Source organism: Podarcis tiliguerta (assembly GCF_965153285.1).
Source record: "Podarcis tiliguerta genome assembly, chromosome: 12".
In the NCBI taxonomy this organism is placed as follows: Eukaryota; Metazoa; Chordata; class Lepidosauria; order Squamata; family Lacertidae; genus Podarcis; species Podarcis tiliguerta.
This window is the reverse complement of record NC_139545.1, coordinates 42,409,128-42,433,223: the sequence shown is the minus strand read 5'-3', so window position 1 is coordinate 42,433,223 and position 24,096 is coordinate 42,409,128. Positions and strand designations below refer to the sequence as shown.

General features: G+C 40.8%; 1 protein-coding gene across 8 annotated transcripts in view; it reads left to right on the top strand.

Moving 5' to 3' along the window:
- Nucleotides 1–24,096, top strand: part of PARD3 (par-3 family cell polarity regulator) — a 556,151-nt gene that overhangs the window by 209,466 nt on the left and 322,589 nt on the right. For all 8 annotated transcript variants that reach the window (XM_083406076.1, XM_083406075.1, XM_083406072.1 and 5 more), the window contains one exon: nucleotides 15,673–15,853. Coding sequence is in view for 6 of the 8 variants with exons in the window: in XM_083406072.1 (XP_083262198.1) it covers nucleotides 15,673–15,853 (181 nt within the window). In the remaining 2 variants the exon portion in view is untranslated. The remainder of the gene's footprint in view (nucleotides 1–15,672; nucleotides 15,854–24,096) is intronic.

Below are 24,096 nucleotides of genomic sequence, written 5' to 3'. Positions count from 1 at the left end.
ATTTCAGCAATTCTTTCCAGTATTTTATTATTCTCTTTGAGGACCGAAAATATTGTTCTTCTCATTACCTGTGTGGTGTAATGGTTAGAATGTTGGACCAGGACCTGGGAGAGCAGGGTTCAAATCTCCACTCAGCTATGAAGCTCAGTGGGTAGCCTTGGGCCAGTCACCATCTCGTAGCCTAAGCTACTTCACAGGGTTGTGAGGATGAAATGGGGAGTAGGAGAGCCATATGCACCTTCTTGAGATCTTTGGAAGATAAAGGTGGTATATAAAATGAATGAATGAATATTTTACCCTATACATAATCATAAACCTGAAAGAGTAATTCATTTGTTGTGTTTACCATTTGAATCAACCTTGGCAAGGTGATTAAAATAAGCTTAAATGAACAGGTATTGGATTGCACACCAAAGCTAATTTAGGCTAATGTCAAGGAATAGCATTATCTGCTCCTTTATTATGGCGAGGTGTTGAAATAATGAGCAGAACAGAAGGGAATCAAAAATGTTTGAAGTTTTTCATCTCTGTCTAGATGAGTATTTCTAATTGCATTTTCCTGCCTTTTGCATGCAAATTAAACTGAAGAGCATACACTATGTAAAATTAGTGGCTATATTTTACAGATTCCATTTCCTTGAGCACTTTAATATGCTGCAAATATTGGTTTGTGTGTTTAACTGACTAGGATAGTTCTGCACTCTTGACTCAAATTAAACCCTTAAATTTTCAAGTAGCATTGTATGTGTTCAATGATCTTTTTTATCCTGTATAAAGTTGAAGATCAGATGGTGTTTGCATTTGAGGAGCCTGCAGTGGCCATTATTTTCTTGGCATTTAAGGCCTCCAGCTTCCAGTGACAAATGAGACGATGTGTAGACTTAATACATCTTTATTTGAACAATATATCTTGCAGTGTGACACCAGCCTCTCTAATAACACCAATGTCTGGCTTCCTTGCCATGTAACGTCAGTGCTTTAACTGCCAACCCTAGTGTCAGAAGTAAAAAGCAGAGTCTTCCGATTGACCTACATTTAGCGGGTCGAAGATGCTTTTTTCTTTTTTCTAGCTGAAAAGCCGCTGACCTGCAGAGTTGCTTCAGACTCACAAATTCAGCTGAATGGAGGAGGAGGAGGAGTAGAAGAACAACCAGGGAGCCTTTTTAGAAGCATGGCCTTTTTAAAGAGGGCAGCAGGATTTTATAGAGCACTCACAAGAAGCTCCTGCTTCTATGGAATAGAACAGCTTTGTACCTGACTTGTATCACACATGCTCAACTGTGGCGAGAGAGCAAATATATTCTTCATTTTACAGCTGCCTTTCTCTCCCAGTGCTTTCTTAACAACAGTTTATTTATTTTCTTATTCTTCTTTTCTTTTCTAAATTAGACATGACACGTACAATTGAGTAGCACATAATATGGTGATTTTTTCGGTGTGTTATGTTCCAAATCTCAGCCTAGGGGGGCTCTTTTTAACAAAATGTATGTGCTCTGCTGCAGATTCGCTTATATTAGTTGGAAATGACAGAGGAACAAGGGGAGCCATTATGCTTCATATATTTCAGATGTGGGATTCATTTTAGAAATACTCCATACACCCAATATTATTATGTTTTAATATGTCAACTCAGCTCGCTTTCAGGGTAGAAGTCTGTCTTCACCTGGAATTCTCAGTCAGGGGCTCTATGTATCTTATGTCTTCTTTCCCTGCAGAATCCTAGACTTAGAAGGGACCCTGAGGGTAATCTAGTCCAACTCCCTGCCTTGCAGGAATATGCAGCTCTCCCTTACTGGGATAGAACTTGCAACCTTGGCATTATCAGCACCATGCTCTAACCAGCTGAGCTATCTATCCAGCTGATGCCAAGATGACAGCACTGCTGTGCTTTCTTTTTCTTCGTTGCATTTGTCCTTTTCCTAATAGGAATGTTTTGAAGGTCCACTGGGCAGGGTTCTAAAGCAATGTGACAGTAATTCTGTACTGTATAAGCAAAGAAGTCTTGGGAACTGCACTTTTTGGGCAAGCAGCAAATGTAGTTTGGGATGTGGGAGAGTTGTCTAGAGTTGATACCCACTGACTCAAATAGCATCACTCCCACATGACACCAGAGTTTTTTATTTGTTTGAGAGGGATTGCTGCGAAAGCACCAAACAAGTGGTTGGACCTTTTCAGAAGACTGCCTTGCATGTGGATCTCACCACTCAACTACTTCAAAGATAAGTGATTTTGTGAAGTAGGCCTAAATATGGTTCAGGATATCATATCCTCTGTTAAGTAGGCAGGTAAGGTGCCTTCTCCCATATAGGCCAATTCAGCTATGATCATGGTGTGTGTATTCACGAATTCTCCTGTGAAACGCTTGTACATAGAGAATTTACATTAATATGCACCACCTATTGAGACAGTGTGGTGTAGTCGTTAAGGGTGTCAGACTAGGACCTGAGAGAGCAGAGTTCAAATCTCCTCAGTCTTCGTGGTCATTGGATGACCTTGGGCCAGTCACTGCCTCTCAGCCTAACCTACTTCCCAGGTTCATTGTGGGGATTAAATGAGGAGAGGGAGCAGCATGTATACTGTCTTGAACTCCTTGGAGAAAATGTGAAATATAAATGCAATAAAATAAATGAAATATAGACTGTTGGCCATATTATGCCTTCATAACTGAGGTTGTGGAAACTCCCTCTGTTTTCCTTCATAAGCAAGCAAGCAAGCAAGCAAGCAAGAAGCACAGGCTTGTTTGTGCTCTAAAATATGTGCAGCAAATTTGACTGTTCTTCTATCAGCCACTATTGACATTTAATACATTGCCACACCAAGTGGCACAGCCACGCAAACACTTGTCTTCAGACATTTAATAGAATAATAATAATAATAATAATAATAATATAATAATAATAATAATAATAATAATAATAATAATAATAATAATAATAATAATAATATATTACTTATACCCCACCCATCTGGCTGAGTTTCCCCATCCACTCTGGGCGGCTTCCAACAGGAGATTAAAAATACATTAAAACATCAGTCATTTAAAGGACAAACCGCCTTGACCCAACGGCAACCAGAGGCATTAGCGGCAGAGAGAAGAAGCACCTGTCTAGGCAACGGTGTGAAAAAAAAAAGGCAACCTGCTTTTTCTTTAATTGGGAAGCGCAAAAAGATCTGACACTTTCGAATGAATTGGGAAGGACCGGGGTTCGCAGTCAGGAGATGCCCATGCTCCAGATTCCTCCTGTGCCAAGCCCTGAAGTTCTCTGGCTCCATATCGGGATCTCAGGCGCTGCTGGAAGAGGGAGATGAGGCCTCGGCTGGGAGGAGAGAGAGGGCTGCGCACCCAGGTGAGCTGCATGGGAAGTAGTCTCATGATCTGAACCTAGGTTTCCCTTGAAAGTGGAAAGCACTTGGAGCCAGATGGAGATAAAAACATATTTTTGAGATTATTAGTGAAGCAGCCCTCCCCATCCCTAAATATGCAAAAGTGGCTCTGAATCATTTAAGGGCATATGAAACAGCTTTTAAAATTCACTTTCAGTGGCAGAAAGTATGTTTTTCCTTCGATTAGATGCCTGATGGGTAGTTGTTTTGAAAGATAATTATGGGAAAAAAGATAGGTTTGATATGAAATCTTGACAGTGGGGAACTAGGCAATATAATGGCTAATTGTTTATTAAATGTACTAAGTGCACATTAGATGCATAGACTTTCTAAAATGAAGCTACATTTTTTATTAAAAAAAAACCATTCATATCAGCTTTTGCATTAGTGCATGCATCCTTGTTCCTGTATATATTCATTTATTTAGGGATTTCTGTTAGGTACCATTCTTTGCCATTTTAATTTTAGGTTTATGGGAAATAAAGGTGTGTTGGATGAAGTGTCTGTGTTGCTGCTATATTGCTTGTTGCAAGCCCTTGGAATGTTAGTTATCCTGAAAATGGGTTTTTAATGATCCATGCAGGAAAGGAAAGCTCTGAGAATGCTTAAGTATTTGGGGCTGCCTCAGTACTATTTAAGTCATTTCAGTAGTCAGAAAGCTTACAAATTGATTTTATACTTACTTTTCTTCTTGTCCAAACAATGATTGGTTACTGCCTCAATTATATGTATTCCCAGATTTTGTATTGCTCCCGTGCATGTTTTTGCATTTGTCATTTGCAGATACAACAAGATTATTCCCAAATTGTAATAATGAATTTTGGAGATTTATAAAAGCTGCTTTCTCAGTTAGATAGGTACTCTTATCATTACTTTGATTTTACAGAAGCCATCCATTCAGACATCTGTAGCATAGTATTTAGAATGTTTGGAGATATATGTAAAGAGATACAAACCGTAGGCTATCATATTATACTTGAATTAGACTGGGGAATTTGTGTATGAGTTTGCTAATGAGAGAGAGAGAGAAATATGGGGCATGCAAACATAAACCAGCTTCATATCAGCTTAATTGTCAGAACTCCCCAACTAGAAACTCTGATATAATAATAATAATAATAATAAGAAGAAGAAGAAGAAGAAGAAGAAGAAGAAGAAGAAGAAGAAGAAGAAGAAGAAATGCAATTCCCAGTACATGCTTGGGGAGGGAAACCATAGTGGTTATATAATAAAACATGTAGTAGTGTTTTTTCCATATACAGTGGTACCTTGGTTTACGACCTTAATCCGTTCTGGAAGTCCGTTCTAAAAGCAAAGCGTTCTTAAACCAATGTGTGCTTTCCCATAGCAGTGAGGGACTCAATTTATAAATGGAGCACACTAAGCAGGAAGCGAAACATGTTCTTATTCCAAGGCAAAGTTCACAAACCAAAACACCTACTTCCAGGTTTGCTGCGTTCTTAATCCAAGTTGCTCATAAACTAAGCTGTTCTTAAACCAAGGTACCACTGTACAATGCTGTTGATCATTTCAAAACTTATTATTATTTTCTCCTTTCTGTATTGGTGTGGAATTCTTTTCCTCCTCATTTCTTATTCCCATCAGTTTTGGTGCACTGTGATCTAACACATCGGGAGCCTCTTTGTATCAGAAAACTCCCCTCCATTGAACTCTCTCGTTTTTATGGATGAAGAAGATCCACACCGTATGGAACACAACACTGCTCTCATACAATTACTCTGCATTATTTGTAAAGGTAGTTAGCCAGAACAACATATCTGGAAGATTAAGTGGAAGGGACTGTGATTTGAGTTTCCTGAAACTGGTAGCAGGACCAGACCTCTTTTCTGAATAACATTATTCACTTTTTTATGAAGGTCAAACAACAGAAATATTTTAGTTTCAGGCAAGGTCTATACAAACTAGACCTTCCCCAACATATTCACCTGTCTACTCTGAGCAAGCGAGCTGTAAAAGGAGGAGAAGCTGTAGTCTCAGTTTTCCTTGTCCTCTCACTCTGGGTGAATGGACAGATTAGACTTAAAGGAAGAGGGAAAGTGCATAGTCAGCAGTGAGGAGAAGACTTCCTGTCCAAAGCCCCTCCAAAACCTGGAGTAGACATTATCTAGTGTAGCCTTTATCAGCCTGGTCACTTCCAGATGTTTTGGACTACATATTTCTGTGCTGGCTGGAACTGATGGGAATTGATGAGATGCATCTTTTCCCCCTTGCTCCTTTTACTGCTCACTTGATTAACACTGGGTTGAAGAGGCAGGGAGAGCACCGAGAAGGAAATGTAGCAATCGGCATTGGGCCATAACCTCTTGGACCTTAGAAGATGGACCTGCCATCAGCCAGGTTTGGCAGCATGCTGTGCAGAGCTGGATGGACCTACTTTGCTTCTTGTTTTGGTTGGTGGGGAGAGGGGCTTACATTTGAGAACCATTTTTTGGCGTTATGGGTTAATTTATGGGGATAAAGGAGTGATGCATGCACAGCCATGGGGAAGAATGGAGGTTATGACCTTGTTGATATTTTCTATCTATATATATATATGAGATAACTGATAGGATTCCTTTCAGGTCCTAATATTCTGAATGTCCTTGTCTGTTTTCTTCAGTCCTCCAAAGTGTGCTGATACTCACAAATACCATTAGTTCTTTATTTTTCCTGTCACTCAGTAATGCTACCAGGGATTCCTCTTTCCACATCCTTCACTGTGCTCAGGATAAGAGAGCTATCCTCCATCAGTGATGGATGTGTACATGACCAGGGTTCCCAAAGCTGTTCTCATCTCCCATCAAATGCTGTTAGTTCAACGTGGTTGCTTCCTCTGATGTAGTCTTAGAGAAATTCATGCTGTGAGACTGCAATTCTATTTTATTTATTTTTAGTTTCAAGGTGGTTGTAAAATTTCTTCTGTCTCACAGCAAAGAATGTTAGGATCTTGATTCATTTATATCAGCAGGAAGCTTGTGACAATTTAATAAAGATCCCAGGATGAGTAAAAGAAGTTAGGTTTTATGGCACATTTTCTCTTGGGGAGAGAAATTGAGCAGGACTTAAAGAGAGAGAATATTGAATGGGGAGCAGAGCAAGGGGAAATGTTTGCTTTCCTTTTAATCTGTTTGCTTACCTGAGAAGAAGCAGTGGGGGATTAAAAACAAAAAACAAATGCATAGTTAGGAGACAATATGATGTCCTCAGTTTAATAAATGCATTGCTTTTGGGTAACAATGGATTGCACAAGGAGAGATATCTTAGCCCTTGAAAGAATATGCCTGTTTCTCTAGAGTGGAGTACATTATGGAATGTTATCTAAACTTGATGATAGCAAATGTCTACTTGCCTTAATTCACTGTGTGTATATAATATAAGAAAGCACAATGCTCTTAAATTCCACTCTATTCATCAGAACGTTCACTTAATTGTATACTTTAGATTTGTATAGTTTTGCCCTTTTTGTTTTTCTAAAATAGAATGCTTTTTAGTTGAATATGCAAACATTCCATTCTGTTTATCTAAATGTTTTACCCCACTTTTCGGAAAGCAAGGTAGAATAAGCATTGAAGATCAATATAAACCCACTCATCTAGAAACACAAAGAGCAGAGTGAAATAGCAGTCTGAGCTTCCCCACAGCATAAAACTTTTAAACGGCTTCAGTAGACCAGGGAGCTGGCAAAATGTGAAGATTTTCTGGTTTAAGTTAGGTTTACCGGTTTCACAGGCACCCACAGAATTATCCTCCTACTAAAATCTACCCATTGCTTTCACTGCATGCATTTCATCTGGTGCTTAAGTCTGTCAGACAGCACTTAATTAGACTTGGCAATAATGTACTGGTGGTTTGGCATTGATTTTTATCCCCAAATGGTGCTACCAAGTTCAGCAAGATGGTGATCCAAAAACAGCAGCCAAGTGCCTTACCATCGGGTGATGGAATTGAGCCAGTGTGGTTCCATGTACAGTGGCCAAGTGTGGTGTCACAGAACCCCAGTGAGCATTGACTGACGCGCTCTTAGCATCCGTTAAATAGTAAATAGTAATAGTTTTCTGTAATTTTAAGTATTTGCATAATTTTTATTGTGTGATAATAGCTATTGTAGATTGCTTGGGTTTTTTAAAAAAATTAAATTGTGGTGTACAGGCATTTTTAAAATAAATAGTAAAATAATCACATAATATCTGTGTGTTTTGGTTCTCTTACTGGAGCCATTTCTCCATGTCCATTGCCTTACTGGCCCCAGGTTCTGCTGTGCTTTTACATCTTTCTGGGGAGAGAGAATGGAGTAATCTTTCAGAAAAGGTCTTCACAGGCAGGTTGACAAGGGCCAACACAATGTAACACAACAAGTATTTTGCTGCTCTTGTACACTAAATAGTTTCCCGAGTGTCTCAGTTTGAGATGACGTGGAGTCGTTGTTCGTATAAACTATGGATTCCAGTGGTGACTGGGGCTAGAGGCAAAAGGTGGCTGGAGACATGACTCTTATGTTTCTGTAGTCAGTAACATAACAGCTACAGGTTTCTAAAATATATACAGGTGAACATAAGAGCCTGTTGGATTTAGTCCAGCATCCTGTTCTCCCAGTGGCCAGCTCCCAGGCTGTGGAAATCCCCAAAGCAGGGCTTGAGTGCAACAGCACTCTCCCCACTTGCGATTCCCAGCATTGAGCTTTCAGACACAAGCTGCTTCCAACACCCGTCTCCATGATTTATCCTGGGAAGGACCTATTGTTGCCAGGTAAAAGCACTTGACGAGGGTTTGGAGCAGGGGCAGTGAAGGCTGTGACCGTGGACAGAAGAGGAGAAGAATTTGAAGAAGAGTTTGGATTTGATATCCCGCTTTACCACTACCCGAAGGAGTCTCAAAGCAGCTGACATTCTCCTTTCCCTTCCTCCCCCACAACACTCTGTGAGGTGAGTGGGGCTGAGAGACTTCAAAGAAGTATGACAGCCCAAGGTCACCCAGCAGCTGCATGTGGAGGAGTGGAGACGCGAACCCAGTTCACCAGATTATGAGACACTTAACCACTACACCACACTGGCTCCTGGGGCCTGAATAGAAAGGCTCAAGTGGGGGCAAGTTTAGCCCCAGTCCTGAGGTTCTTCACCTGCAGTGCATAGGAGTGCAGTTTGAAACCAGTGGGAGCTTTGAGTAGACATATGTAGAATTGCAGTGTAATGTGCTCTTTGTAAGCACGCATTCTCAGAAGTAAGTCCCATTAGGAGTTCAGAGAGTCTTACTCTTTAGTAAGTAATTTTAGTATTAGATGCTTTAGGGTGGGCATACAAATCACATCACATTTTTCTGCCACTGGCATTTCCTTCTTGCCCTAAAACTAGTTGCTCCTGTTAACAGTATTTTACAAGTATTCCTGTTTGTTTCAAGCATCCCATTACAACAACCCTGTTTGGTCCCCCCACCCTTTTTGAAATTTGGATAATTTCGTTAAGCTGCTTGCAGCTTTATAGTATTGCTAACCTACTTTTACTCTAACCTCAAAGTGTCAAAACATAACTTTAAAAGCAGAGCATTCTGTCGGTATCTCATCACTTGAATAAGGCTTATTCTTTTCTTTTCCTGGAGGGTATACAAAAATATGACTTCTCAAGGTGATTTTCACTGGATTGATTTTTTTATATATATAAGGAAAGGTTGTGCTGTCGGCACTGGTAAGTAACAGCTGAGATGTAGAAGATCAAAGTGGAAGCTGGAAATAAGAAATGTTAATTTTCAGGGAATGGGCGGCCAGTGAATAATACTTCAGGTAGGCAAGCTACTTGGAGAATAGAGAGAAGACCAGAGGCAATTTACGGTAATGGGTGTAGTACAAATCAAGGAAGCTTTGCCTACCAATCTTTATGGGATGGATTGTAATTGGATGGGCAAACTTCATATGAGTAGTGTCAGAATGTGGAGGAAATCAAGTTTGATACATTGGCTTCTGATCTTTTCAGTGTTCCCTCCCCTCCAGTCTTGATAAAATGAGGCCTGACTTGTTCACAAATTGCTTAGTATTGCTGTTTGACACAACAGCATTTCTCTACCAGTGAATTTGGAGAATGAATTAATCAAAGGACTGTCATTGCCAAATCATGACCTACAGATGATACTTGCACCTTCAGCAACTGTGTGTTATTTGGAGGTATTCAGCAGATAGTGCATCTTCTAAACCCTACAGTGTGAAAAAAGCTACACCCCCAAAAAATTATTTGTTCTCCATTAAAACATATGAATTGTGCCTTTTTTTTGCTGTTGCTCCACAACTGAATGAATACTAGTGACCAACCTGCCATGTAGCTAATGTGATGAAGGCTGCCCACTTCTGAAGTGTGTGCAGCAGTAGCAATGACTGGGCCTGGCTTTGCCATCTCCCGTAGTTGCTGTTGCCTAGTTTTGTTGCTATAGGGGAGCCATCCCCAATCTTGGGTCCTTGGATGTCATTGGACCACAACTCCCATCATCTCTTTTCATTAACCATGCTAACTGGGGTGATGGGAGTTGTAGTCCAATGATATTTGAAGATCCAAGGTTAGTGAATGGTACTGGAGGATGAAGATCTGTCACTCTTTGCTGTAGTCTTTTGTCACTATGTACCTCCTGGTTCTTTGAGTCAGGAAATCAGAAAAAAGGCTTGCACTTTTTAAGTGATGTAGTCATTTTTTTCCTTGCTTGTGAACCAGTGAGGCCATTTGTGTTGTGTGGTTTTAGGTTATCCGCATGTATTTTATATGCATGTGGTCCATTTTTTAAAAGCACAGTTATGATGTGTGCACTTGCATGCATTTCTATAAGGAACTGAGGTCTGTATATGAAGGTGGAGATTTGCACCAGCCTGATGCTTTTTTTCCATATTCTGCATAAACAATGTCTGAAAAATATGCATGTGCACATAACATAACTTAACAACATAACAACATAACATAACAACATAACATAACATAACATAACATAACATAACATAACACATAACGAAAAGCATTTAAAACAAGGCAACCTCAATTTAAATAATGGATAACCTCAGGTACATACCAATGTATTCTCAAACATGCCAAAACTTTGGTGAGTATTTTAACAAAAATCACAATGGCTGTAAATATTTACATCTTTCAGCACCTGGAAATCATAAACAGCACCTGGAAATCTGAACTAAAGTTCTAAAAACCATGAAGATATTCTGCAAAAGACAGCCCTGTCTGTCACACTCTTTAGCTGAGGAACTTAACTTCTCCTCTCTAGGCCAAACTAGAGCTGGCCTGATTGTTTTTTCAAGCAGAAATAGCTTGTGTTTGGGTAAGGGAGCCGGGAACTGAGCCAGATTAGGAATGTGATGCATGTGTAGACTTTAAACCAGAAACGGGGAACCTGTAGCCTTCCAGATGTTGGACTTCGACTCCCATCACCCCCAGCCAGCATGACCAGTGGCCAGGGGTGATGGGATTTGGTAGTCCAGCAGCATCTGAAAGGCCACAGGTTTCCCACCCTTGCTTTTCATCTTTGCCATAGTTCCCAATCAGAAATGATTTTTCAAAATGTCATGTTTTCATGCCCCTGGAAGCTTTCCTTCTTGTATTGCAAATATGTGCTAGTGGTGGTGAAATCATATAATATTTTGTTAAAACAGAGGAAAGAAAATCATGGTACAAAACTTTACTACTTGGTGAAGTGATTGTCTGGTAGGGCCTTTATGATGTTTTTGTTGTTATTGGCTGGAATACCCCCCCCACACACACCTTCATCCCTGTACTTTTCACACCCACCCATCCCCATATGCACATAGGCAGTGGCTGGGGGATTCCAAAACTCCCAAAGTACATAAGGAGGAAATGCAAGGTACTTCTCCTTTGGCCACCCTCTGTGTTTCTCTCTCTTGACTAAACTGGCCCCTAATTGAAGTACACTTGGGTGATATTGATTTCAGCTAGACTGAAGTAATATGGTTTCTCCTAGACCTAAGCACACATACTATGTTATTGCGTTTGAATCCAATCTTCCATTTCAGGGCTCAAAGCAACATGTCAGAACTTGAATAGTACAAGCAGGTCTTACATTGCAGTTTCTAGGCATTAGCTCACGGTAATAAGAGCTCCTTGGAGATTTCTGTGATTATAAAAGTTGGCTTCACTGTGTTATCTTCCTTGACGTTAAGATACAACTCTCTCTGGGAAACTCTTGCCAAGTACTGTATTTTGTTGTTGCCAAGTTAATTAACCAGGAGAATCCCCACTAGTTTCCCACCCCTACATCAGAACTTTCCAAATGGTGGGCTGGGACCTACCAGTGAGTTGTGGGAACTTCCTGGGTGTGTTGTCAGGCTAGCAGCAGAAGATGGGAGCATTGTAGGATAGATATATGTGGAAATATATTGCACCTGGTCCTGTTGACAGCAATAATACAGTTTGAGTGGATTAATTTTATTCTCAGCCTAGATCAGTTACTGCCTGAATCTGGGACAGAAGCAAAAATAGATTATTATCTTTTTTAATTTTTGTGTGCATATGAATCAACTTCTTTAGTTGTCTTTATTAATTACTGTCTTTCTTTCTTTCCTCCCTCACACACAAACACTGCTCAAGTAATATGTGTTGCTGTATATACTGTATTATGGGTGCACTATTACCACAGTTTCGGTGTAGAATTATATTTTAAATAACCCAGTTTCCGTGGGGAAGGCCACTGCTTATTTCTCAGGGTCCAGTTGATCACCATAAGACCTTCAGGTCAGATAAAGCCTGCTCTTTAGTGCTCAATCAAAGCAAATGTCAATATGGGTTTTCTGCAGATTGACATTTTCTGCTCTGATTGAGTGCTAAAGAGTGGGTTTTTCATGAGGAAAGCTCTGGACCATAAGATGGGCACCTGGACACGGAACTTTATAGTGCAGAACTAGAAAGAGGAGAGGAAAAGTAAGTGTGGATAAGCCCTACGGCTTGAAGTAGCAGCTCAGCTAAAGGTTACTACTTGACCTCACGCAATACAACTTTCCCAACTGGCAAGCTGATTGAAAGAAACAAATGAGAGTTTCCCCTTTCCACATTTGTCCCCACAAGAAGCGATGGTCAAATGTTGAATCATTATGGGATTTAGGGCTGTGCCAGCTACCCTTGCTCCCAACATCATGATGGCATCCATGGTGTCCTTCTAGATTCAGATAGGTAGCCGTGTTGGTCTGACACAGTAAAAATATATAAAAAAATATTTAAAAATTGTCCAGGAGCACCTTAGAGACCAACTAAGTTTGGTACGAAAGCTCATTCCAAGAACAAACTTAGTTGGTCTCTAAGGTACCATTGGACATTTTTTAAAAAAATTATTTTCATATATTTCTATGGTGTCCTTCTGACATTGATCAGAAACACCTGCGGCAAGAAAGCCTTCACATATACAGGGGTCTGTAGATGTTCATTCCAAGCATTTAGATGTCAGGAGGAAGGCTAGCCAGCACAATGGTTCAGTGCATGAAAATAACTTCTGAAGAGGGTTGGCATATTGTGCGTTCACATTTTGTAGTTCTATAGTTACTGAATCCTTATACTGTTGCAGCAGTTCTAAAGAGTTACATTCCGTTCTAATAACTTGTTTATCAATTATAAGAATGTGGAAAATACAGCATTTCCCCCTTTTGTTATGCAGCAATAACAAGAACACATTTACGGAGCTTCCATGATGATACAATTAAGCTGCAGTTACAGGAATCCATCAATCAAGCTGTAGTTACAGGAATCTATGTTTTTATTGCAGTTTTTCATTGTGCCTGGATGCAGATAGTCTGATCTCATACAAGGGTAGGAGTATCTCTCTTGAGAGTCGGTTAATGAAGTGATATTGGAGACACACACTGTCAGGCAGTATTAAAATACTGCCATAGGATATTTGATAGCTCTTGTCATGTTCTGAGACGGCTCCATACCTTTTCGCACAAGCATTACCACTACTTGCTTGTTAATGTTACAGATATATATGCAAATTACCATTGTTTGTATGCAAGAAGAAGATTGTTCCTTCACTCTTGCCTAGAGATGCAAAGACCTGGAGAAAAACTGTTAATGATGTTGATACAAGCAATTCTTAGAACTTTGAATTAGTATATTGCTTTTAAATGTTGCTGCACATCTCCAGGTATTTCAAGATTCAGTCAACCATCTGGCATGAGTGAAGAATAGATTGGAAGAGATTTGCTAGCCAATGCAGCCAGGCTTCTTAGCCTGCAGCAAAAGTCCTTCCGCTAAACCATATTTTCATAATACATTTCTTAGCTCTAGCTAACATGCTCTGAACCAACAGTTCTCACTCCTCTTGGCTTGCAGTGATACTGACTACCTCCACTGAAGAAGTTTCAAACTTCAAAACACGGCCAGCTTGTTTATTTTTTGTCTGGCAGCACACAGAGATGTAGTTAGAAACAAGTAATTATGGACAAAAATTAGGATTTTCCCACCAGAGTGATTAACCCATGATGGGGTTCAGGAAATTTTTGGGGGGAGGGGGAAAGCCCTAGTCTTATACACGGAAAAATACAGTAAGTGAAAAAAGTGTAGGTTCACACAGATAGTTTTTCTTCTATTTATTACGACACTTGCACTCTAGTGCTTCCTCCTCAGCTGAGTTTACATGGAATGGCTGTCTTACACTTACGTAGGTGTGATTGACTGACTGACTGATTCATTAATGTATATATATTTGTCATTTTTTGGATAAGCAGGCTTATTTCCAATACAAAAGTGCACATGTTGGTGCTATGAGTTAATTACACTTCAGCAGGCTCTGGTGGCATAACTGACGCTTATAGTTGGTTGGGGAGGCTCTGCCTCCTGGCCTTCTGGGAAATGATAGAACTCAGGAAGCCATGTGAAACCTCTTTGGCAACTTCAGGTGGAGGTCCAGTACAATAAAAGGCCAGAGATGCTCCAGGTTGCTTATTCATTGGAAAAATGGTAGAAATCAGGGTTTCTTCATGCTAATAAGCTAACTCTTTGCTACTGAAAAGTGCAGTTTCTTACCAAGTATAACTCAGTATCCAAAGTTGTTGCTGTGCTAATACTAAGGTCTATGTGCACTTGCTTTTTTTCCTACCTCAGCTATTTTGAAAGTTTGGGGGCAATTTGGAATGGCATATGATATAGCAGGGGTTGGGGCAACCCTGCATATGCATGCATTGAAGTAATATGTGTGTTGGGGGGGGGAGGTCTTTATTCCCAGCCATGGTTTTCCATCACACAAAGCACTTTATTTGCTTTTATTTATTTGCTTTTATTTATTTCATTTTATTTTGAGTGGTATTGCCTATAGAAATAAAATCCCCCTCTGTAGTAAAGTAAGTTTTGGATGTTTGTTATGAATGAAACTATTACCTCAAAGTTCTGTGTTTTTTAAAAAATAAAAAGAATAAAAAGAAAGGGGTGGAGGAGAATTCAGGTTTTCCAGAGCTGCTTGGTTTTACATCTTTATTCTTGCCATCTCACATTCACTTCTATTTCAGCTGTCATATTAATCACCTGGCAATTGGAAGAAATGGGACCAATTTATTTGCTTTAAAAGGTTTTGCTGTGTGATCTTTGGCAAGATGTTTAAGCCTCTTTGTCTCTGTCTTCTGTTTGAGAACTCTGGGTAAAGGCACATTCCTACCTTGCAGGTCTGCTGTGAGAATAGCGTAATCAATTGTTGTAACTCATTTAAGATGAGAAGGTACAGAAATGTTCCCTCAGTATTTAAATGATGAAGTCAACCTCCCCTTTTCTTCTTTTCTGTGGTAGAAAATGGAAGTTACTTATTTTTAAGATGATAAAATTCTTTTTTAAACAATCTCTGCCATGGGTTGTACTTTCAGACTCCTTTATTTGTGCACTTAATGGGTGCTGCTGCTCTTAAGGATTTTCCCCACCAGGACACTTAAATTATTTTCACCCCTGTGGGTTGCTGTAAAAAAATTAATTTACAACCGTTCCGGCAATAGCACCTCCTAAGGAGCCAGGCATGAGCTTTGTAGTGGCTAACCTTGACTCAAGAGCAAACCATGGGAGTGGAAGGTGCTGACGCAATATCTAAGTGGTGTGGGAACAACTTTAGTAGTTGCAGCAGGAACTCCAATACACATCTAAGCGAACAGATTCTTCCATTTGGGCTGTGATCCAGGTGACATGCTAGCACACCCCTTGATGTGAGTGCTTGTACTTATTGGTCCAAGTAGGGGAAACTGCCACCTGTGTTTTGTGTAGCTGCTCTTCTGATGCTTCCGTTTAGTATAATTCCTCTTCTCACCATTGGCCCTTTTGTTATTCGCAGCTTGTAGCTGTATTCGATGAGCAAGACCCACACCATGGAGGAGATGGCACCAGTGCCAGCTCCACTGGCACCCAGAGCCCCGAGATCTTTGGCAGTGAACTGGGCACCACTGCTGTGTCAGCCTTCCAGCCTTACCAAGCAACAAGTGAAATTGAGGTCACGCCTTCAGTCCTTCGCACAAGTGAGTAAAGGTTCCCGGTGCCTCGGCACATTTCATCTTCATTTACTGGGATGCCAACTTCTGTTACCCTCTCATGCTGCTGGGAATATGATTCATTATGTGTCTTTATCAGAAGTTGATTAAAGTTCAGAAAAGGGGTAAATGGTTGAGGCAGGCAAGTAAATAAGCTTCTGCCTTTTTGGTTTTTAATACAGTGCTTATGAGCTGCTTTAAACACTCATAAACATGTGTGTGTGTTTGTCTGTTGCATCCCCAATTCCTAAGTAGCCGAGCATGAAAACTTGTAGCACAGTTTCCGGATTGTAGTTTCCAGAGTGGCAGGATTGACCTAGCAAGTGAAGATAAAAAAGATGAAAAAATGAAAAATTGGTCTATTGTACGTGCTTTGAGTTGCAAGAGACTATGAATATCACGGAGGTTGCTTGCATCACCTGGCAGTTAAACATAACCCAATGGCACAGTGAGTTATATGCCTTTCTACCCCTTTCAAATAATAAAAAAAAAAATCAGGGAGTTGTCTTCACATCTCAAGATCTGAATATGTCAAATTCAGGGTGAAAATAAGGACATGTTGCAATAGAGATCACATAAAAAGTTATTTCCCTACTCTTATTTCACGCAGTACAACTTAGTGCTTGTTCTGATGTCATGTCACAATGCATTTGTTTGCCCATGCTACCAATCATTGTAGGGCAGGGACAGGGAAACTCTGTATCTGGACATGGGGTTTCCTATTGGAGGAGGTGGCAAAGGAGGGCCAGAAATAAATATGGGCTCCTAATTTTGGTGGCATTCTGTTTCTTATCCCCTGGTCTCCCCCCCCCCCAAAAAAAAAAATCTGGAATAAGTCTTCAGAAGATTTAGAAAATGGGTTTAGAATATCACTGCATTGCTGGACTGCTTAAACACTGGTTCATGGCTACATTTCACTTAGTTGTCAGAAACCTAAGGTTGCAAGGATGAGCTGAGACTGAACTTTATTGCTTGATAAGCTTGTCAGCTGAGGAGTGTTGCCACCATATCATCTAGATCAACTTCCTCCAACTTACTCTCCATATGCTTTTGATTACAACAGCTCCGACTGGGGCTGATGGAAGTTGTAGTCCAAAACAGCTAGACAGTACTGCATTCAGAGAAGGTTGATCTAAGGTAGGCGTGGCCAAACTTGGCCCTCTAGCTGTTTTGGGACTACAATTTCCATCAACCCTGACCACTGGTCCTGTTAGCTAGGGATGATGGGAGTTGTAGACCCAAAACTACTGGAGTGCCAAGTTTGGCCATGCCTGATCTAAGGGAAGTGTTTATCATCTTTCTTGTAGCTTGACTCTACCTTGATTAAACAAATGGTTTGCTGTTCCCCAAGAGTTAAGTAAGGCTCAAATAGAAACTAATGAAATAGAGAATCCACACACACTTCAAAAATGTCATCGGACAGAAGAGTGGGAAAGGTAACAGCAAACGCATGGTATGCTTCAATATTTCCAAAGGAATTCCAGGGATACAGCACTTTCCCTCCCTTCCCCCCCAAACTATATCGCAATACAAAACACTACAAAAGTTTCCTTTCTCCATTCAGTTTCCTAAGTGTTATCATTCAGTGAATAAAACTGTTCACGTTACATTGATTAAAACATGAGAGGAAGGAACTTGTCCACCTCTTAGTCAACTCAAAATGCTAAGAATTTCTTACTGGATCACACCGAAGTCCATTTAGTTTATCATTCTATTTCTGGCAGTGATGAAATAGATACCTCTAGAACAGCCTTCCTCAAGCATGGCCAGTAATTGGGAATGATGGGAACTGTAGTCCAAAACATCTTGTTGGGGAAGGCTGTTGCATGGCAAGGCCCCCAAACCAGCCCCTCGTTACAATAAAATTCACACTGACACAGAATTTTGGTTTAAGGTTATTGGGCAAATTTTAGGCCACAACTTTATTGATTACAGAAATGTGAGCGGTATTGGCTTAGGCATTGGCAAAGGACTATATCGGACTCCTGCCCGCTTTGCAGGAAGTCAATAAGGGTAAACCACCCAAAGAGGAACGCACATTGGGGGAACCCGCCTGTAGCTCTCCTCAGTGTCCCCAGAGGCCTGGCATGGCCCTAGTCCCTCAAGCAGACTTTGGACAGGATCCAGGCCCTAGATTCCTTTAATGGAATACCTTTGGTCAATGGAGGGGCAGGCGATGGCTGACCTCCCCTCCCCCACAAATCAATGAGCCAATGCCTAACCGCCAAACCTTACAAAGTTGTGACGATTGCTAAGAGGTAGGCGAAAACCAAGTGGCCAGTGCCAATCCGCCAAATGGAAAAATTCCTACCTGGCCCCCGTCCCAAATTGTGGATCCATGGATCTGCCTTACAGATGAGGGATTAGACTAGGGTTAAGCCAGACTTTTTATAGTCTTTCCTAGGTTTGAACCTTCATCCCCATTAACTGTCATGTGCATCTACTGCTTGTCCTCTATGTTGCACATTGAGGAAAACTGTTTAAAGAGACTAACTTAGACAATGTATTTGCATGACATTTATGCTCAGGGAAGAAATGTGCGAAATATTTTGGCACAGATATCCTAGAAAATCAAAAGCAATGTTCTGTGTACCACTTAAAAGAATTTCTTTCCTTTCTTTGTGGAATATTTTTTGTTCTTCGGGATGCTGCACCCCGTGGGTAATTGGAGCCATACCAGCAACGTGATTTGACATTAAGGCAAACCGATTTCAAATACCTGATTTAAATATACTTTGAAAATAGAAATAATATCCCTATTGTATTTCCTTTTTAACTTGTGAAGTGAAGCATGGCATACAAATGGTATTCTCAGGATTTCAAATAATTACCTTCTTATACTGTTCAGCTTCTATTCAGCTCATAAAACCCATCCAGTTTCATGGTAGTTGCAGATCCTGATTATTACATGTTGACAAGATCATATATCTATTAATTAGATTGGAGATGGGATGCAAAATTGCTGTAATTATTGTAATTTTCCAGCTAATTGTAGGGTTGGTAGTGAATATTTTACTTCTACCAAATGAAAAACAGTATTCCATCCGAAATTGTTTGGTAGCAGTTGTAGATATTTCTCTTTTTCTCCTTTGGTGCTTTGCAATTTTATTATTCCCCCACCCGCCTCCGCCTGCCCTGAGTATGCTTTTTTCTAAGTACCAAATGGGCTACACCTTTTGACAATGCAGCTCATGTGGCAAAGCCTACATTTTGTTCTGCTGTTTGCATGCATCTGAGGGGTAACAGAGCAGCCTCTGTTTCGACGCACTGTCTAGGCGTATTAAGCTAAGGCTGAATGATCTGCTGAGATTTTCATCTTCCTTTGTTCAGGTTGCCTTGTTCCCCCCCGCCACTTTTTTGGTTTGTGTTTAAATTGTACCACCTTCCCTAGAAAGGGAAAGGTTAGCTAGATCAGCTCCAGCTGAGAAAGTAATATGCATCTGGACTGCCATTACCCCCTATGCACAAGACATAAAACCATGCATTCTCTGCAATAACCATGTACTGTGTGCATGGAGAGATGGCTTAGATTGGATTTTTGCAACAAATCAAGAATAATACTGGGAAATAAAGTCTTTGTGCTATTCTGTATAGAAAACTACAAGTCTTCCTTCCTTCCTTTTTAAAAGTTTTTTATCTCCTTGTTTTTAATATATATTTTTATATAAAATATTACCCAAACTAAATTTTCTGCTGCTGCATTTATTTAGTTTAGAGTAACTGTGTACTAGATAAAAGTGCATTTTTTATTATTACTAAGTGGGTATCTGTGTACTTTACAGAAGATGTACATAGGGAGCTTGCTGTAGAAGATGGGTTGAAGCAAACTGATGCTTATTCCCTGCTGAAATGTAGAAACTGGAGGCGCAGGTGAAAATTGCCAAACCTAATGAGCAATTTGGCAGATAAGACAGGATGTCAGGCAATGACAGTTCAGCCGCAGCGGCACTGCCTGTGAACCAACTTGTTTGTTTCAGAGGACTGAATTTAAATACTATAAATGTGATCGCTTGCCATCAGATAGCAAACAAGAGCTTTTCTCCTAAATATGTAGCTGTGCAAGCTTTAAAACATTTGAAGTGGTTTAGAAATGTCTGTCCTTCCTTTCTCATTAAGAGTTTATGTATATTTAGAAGTGAAGAAACTGGGCAGCTTAAAAAAATAGCAAGGGAATATAAAACAACTCATTAAATCTTCAGATCATCCTTATATTAAAACATAAGAGATAAAATGTGTAACTAAAATATCTCTGTGCTTATCCCCCACCAGTAAATGCCTGTTTCTTTTCTTTCTCTTTCTTTCTTTCTTTCTTTCTTTCTTTCTTTCTTTCTTTCTTTCTTCTTCCATTCTTTTTGTTCAGTCTTAAATCACTACAGTACTGGAAAATGTTTGCGCTCTGGTTTTGGTGGTCTAAAAGGTTAGTAAACTTCAGAGCCAGCCCAACATTTTATTTATTGATCCATCCCTGGCCATATTTCATCAGACCAGGGGTTGGACTAAATGACCCTCATCGCCCTTTCCAACTGTGTGATACTACAAAGCAACTACTCTGCTTGATGGCTGTACTCTGCCTCCACAGTCGGAGGCAATAATGCTTCTGAATAACAGTTACTGGAAACCACAGGAGGGGACTCTTGTACTTGAATCCTGCTTGTGGGTTTCCCACAGACAAAGGGTTGGCCACTGTGAGAACAGGATGCCAGACTAGATGAACCATGGGCCTAATCCAGCAGGCTCTTCTTATGTTCTTGTCCCATTATGGCTCTACTGTTGCACAGGTGGTTCTACCCTGGCTCTTTTCATGCATTGTCATATTGTCTGTACCTGATATGCCAAATTCTTCCCCAGCCTAGCCTGGATCTACCATATTTTTCGCTCTATAAGACACACTTTTTCCCTCCTAAAAAGTAAAGGGAAATGTGTGTGTGTCTTATGGAATGAATGTGCAGCTATCGCTGAAGCCAGAACAGAAGGCTCCCCCTGCCCTGAACAGGCTTTGCGTGGCTATCCCAGAAGCCAGAACATTAAGAGGGATCGCTCCTCCAAAAACTAGGTGCGTCTTATGGTCTGGTGCCTCTTATAGAGCGAAAAATACGGTACTTCGTCACTTGCCCTTACCAATTTTATTTCAAAAATTGTCAGATTGAGTGCTGTTTCAAAAGGCACACATTCAAAGTCCAGTAGAAAGTTTAGATACCGGTAATGGAACAAGTATGTTAGAATTTTACCCTGTCCTTCCTTCTAGGAGATGGGATGTACAAGATTTCAACACTCCCCCACCCCACCCCATTAGGATTGTGAGATTGGCTAAACGTGAGATAGTAGCTGGGCCAAAGCTCAGTGGTAGATGATCTGCTTTGCATGCAGAAGTTCACAGTTTCAATTCCTGGGACCTCTAGATAGGCATGTGAGAGAACCCTACCTGAAACCATGGAGAGCTGCCTCCAGTATTGAGCCAGAAACATGGGCACTTTGAGGTGGGGGCAAGGGGCAGATTCCCCCCCCCCCCAATGAACCATTAAAAAGTATGATTTTAGCATTTGTAGGACCTGGAGTATGAAGCAAAATGTACTGGCCTCCCCCTCTGCTTCCTTCTTTATGAAAAACTAGCCTGCTTCCCCTTTCATAGTTTGGCTTGGCGTCCCCCAACAACAAAATCCTGTGGATATCTGAGTGGTGTTTTGATCCTGGGTTTCTCTGACACTAGTTCAGTACTCTATGATCTACATCATGACATGGTTTTGCTCCATATTGATCCAGAGCAGACCTCGCTGTATAGTTAGCAGGGTTCCCCCCAAAATAACTCTGAGGCAATCAGCTTCATTCAGCAGAGTTTACTGAAGGCAAATGAGCATAATGGTCACAAATCCAACTTTTCTGGATTGGCACAGTCTATAAGAAATCCAGTTGTGGCAAACTTAACTTAAATTTACAAGAAGATTAAAACTTAACACTTAAACATAGTATGTACAGAACACCACTCCAGAAGGAAAGAGAGACAGAAAGTGAAAACCAGGCTCCTTCTGGCCTATTATTATAGGACACCATGACCTATAGAAAGAGATAACAGAACCAGTTTGAACCAGCTGTTCAGCTTCTCTGAAGAAATAACCCAAACATCAGGGACCTTCTGCCTGTTTCCAGGCAGAATAGAAAACTTACTTGTCAGCTAGAAACTTCCAACTTGCACCAGCTTGTATAACACAGAGAAGCCTTCAGAACCTTCTTGAATTAATTAGAATAGGAAAGATCTCTACACTTTAAACCAATACAGTGGTGCCTCGCAAGACGAAAAGAATCCATTCCGCGAGTCTCTTTGTCTAGCGGTTTTTTCGTCTTGCGAAGCAACCCTATTAGTGGATTAGCGGATTAGCGCTATTAGCGGTTTAGCGGCTATTAAAGGCTTAAGGGATTAGCGGATTAGCTGCTAAAAGGCTATTAGCAGCTTAGTGCCTTAGAAAAAGGGGGTGGGGAGTGAAAAAAAATCGCAAGAATCACAAGACATTTTCGTCTTGCGAAGCAAGCCCATAGAGAAATTCGTCCTGCGAAGCACCTCCAAAACGGAAAACCCTTTCATCTAGCAGGTTTTCCGTCTTGCGAGGCATTCATCTTGCGGGGCACCACTGTACTTTCTGTACCAAAATAATGCAGTTCTGACAGTATACAGCATAGTATCTTAATGGGGAAGGAAGAAGAGAGCCAGGCAGGCAGGCAAAGACAACATCAGGGGGTCTATTCCAGTCAGACTGTTCCCTTTGCCCCGCAATGGTAATGGGCGCAATTTGCTCTGTATGAGGAAAGTAGAGAACAAGTGAGGCAGGCAAACAGAACATCAGGGTCTGCTCCAGCCAGAGTGCTGCCTCCTCAGCACAAGGTCAACTGTGACACCATTTGCCCTGAGTGAAGGAGCAACTGTTGCCATCTCCTGCTTCCATGTTTAGTTTTGTGAGCACGTGGTTCTTCAAGTATCTGTTGTGTTTTCAAAATGTCATGAGGTTCTTTGAGGACACTAGCCAGAAAGCAGGATATAAATCAACTAACTAAGTAAACAGTACTAAATTGTATCTCCAGAGTATACTTAGCGGGTGTCTTATCTTGATGTCTGTGGCTTTCTGAATGTGGCTTTCTTGACGTCTGTGACTGGCTTTCTGAAGGAGGACTGGCCAATTCACACCAATACTTGGGCTTGAATTTCCTAAGTGTGCCAGCTCCTTGACCCTAGCCTTGTGCTTGTGTTCAGGCTGCACTGAATAGTGGGGATTTTGCACATCACTGCAACGCTACTGGGTTTTGTTTTGTTTTATGTTTGCCATTAGCAGTGGCATGGGAAAAGCGTAATTCTAAGCAGCTTCTATGAGTTCGATGGTCATGTGAAGCCCCACAGAGACCATTCGCCTGAGGTGTTGATGAAGCTGAAAAGGAACCACCCACAGCAGGCGGTTTGTGTTGTTCTCTTCCGTTCACAAACAGATGTCATCCCCTTGAGACCAGAGAAGCGTGAGTAGGTGGGCCGAGAGATTTCATCTGTGGATACACCCTGTGGTGCTGTCTCATCAAGGGAGAGTTGAAGCAGATAACAAACTAGGGCTGGAGCACAGCTGCTTCTTTTCCCTCAGCTATCCAGGGAGCCGTCCGTGTTAGCCTCTTCCGTGAAAAGTAACACCCACCCTCCCAAAAGCAGGAGAGGGAAAACTGCATCTAGTCATATGCATCACATGCCAGAAACAGTTCCCCAGAAATTTAGCATTTAATTTAGTAGGTCACGTACCTCCTTACCTTCTCCATAAATTCACTTTCTTTTAAAATAAAGCCAGGTGCTTTCCTACCACCTTTAACTGGTGATGACAATTTCTGCTAGCCTCTCTCATGTGTGATTTCGTAAGCACCGAAGCCCAGCAGATAAAAATCGCTCCTTTTTGCAGCTCTTGATAAGGATTTTTTTTTGTTTATCTATCTTGACTGTATTTATTTTTCATTTCCCTTTAGTGTGAGAAATTGCTTTGCAATCCCATTTTGAGTTTGCTTTTTTATCTTTTCTCCCCTTCTCTCCATCCCCCAAAAGTGGTAAGATATTTCTAAGTAAGTAATCCCTGTCCATCTTGAAATAGAAGAAGTGTGACTCAGGAAGAGCTACTGGCCCAGTATTTGTGACATGTTTGTGACAAAGATAGGTTAATGTGGTCCTAGGCTGGATCCAGGGTTATTATCTAAAAGCACATTGCACAGCAACT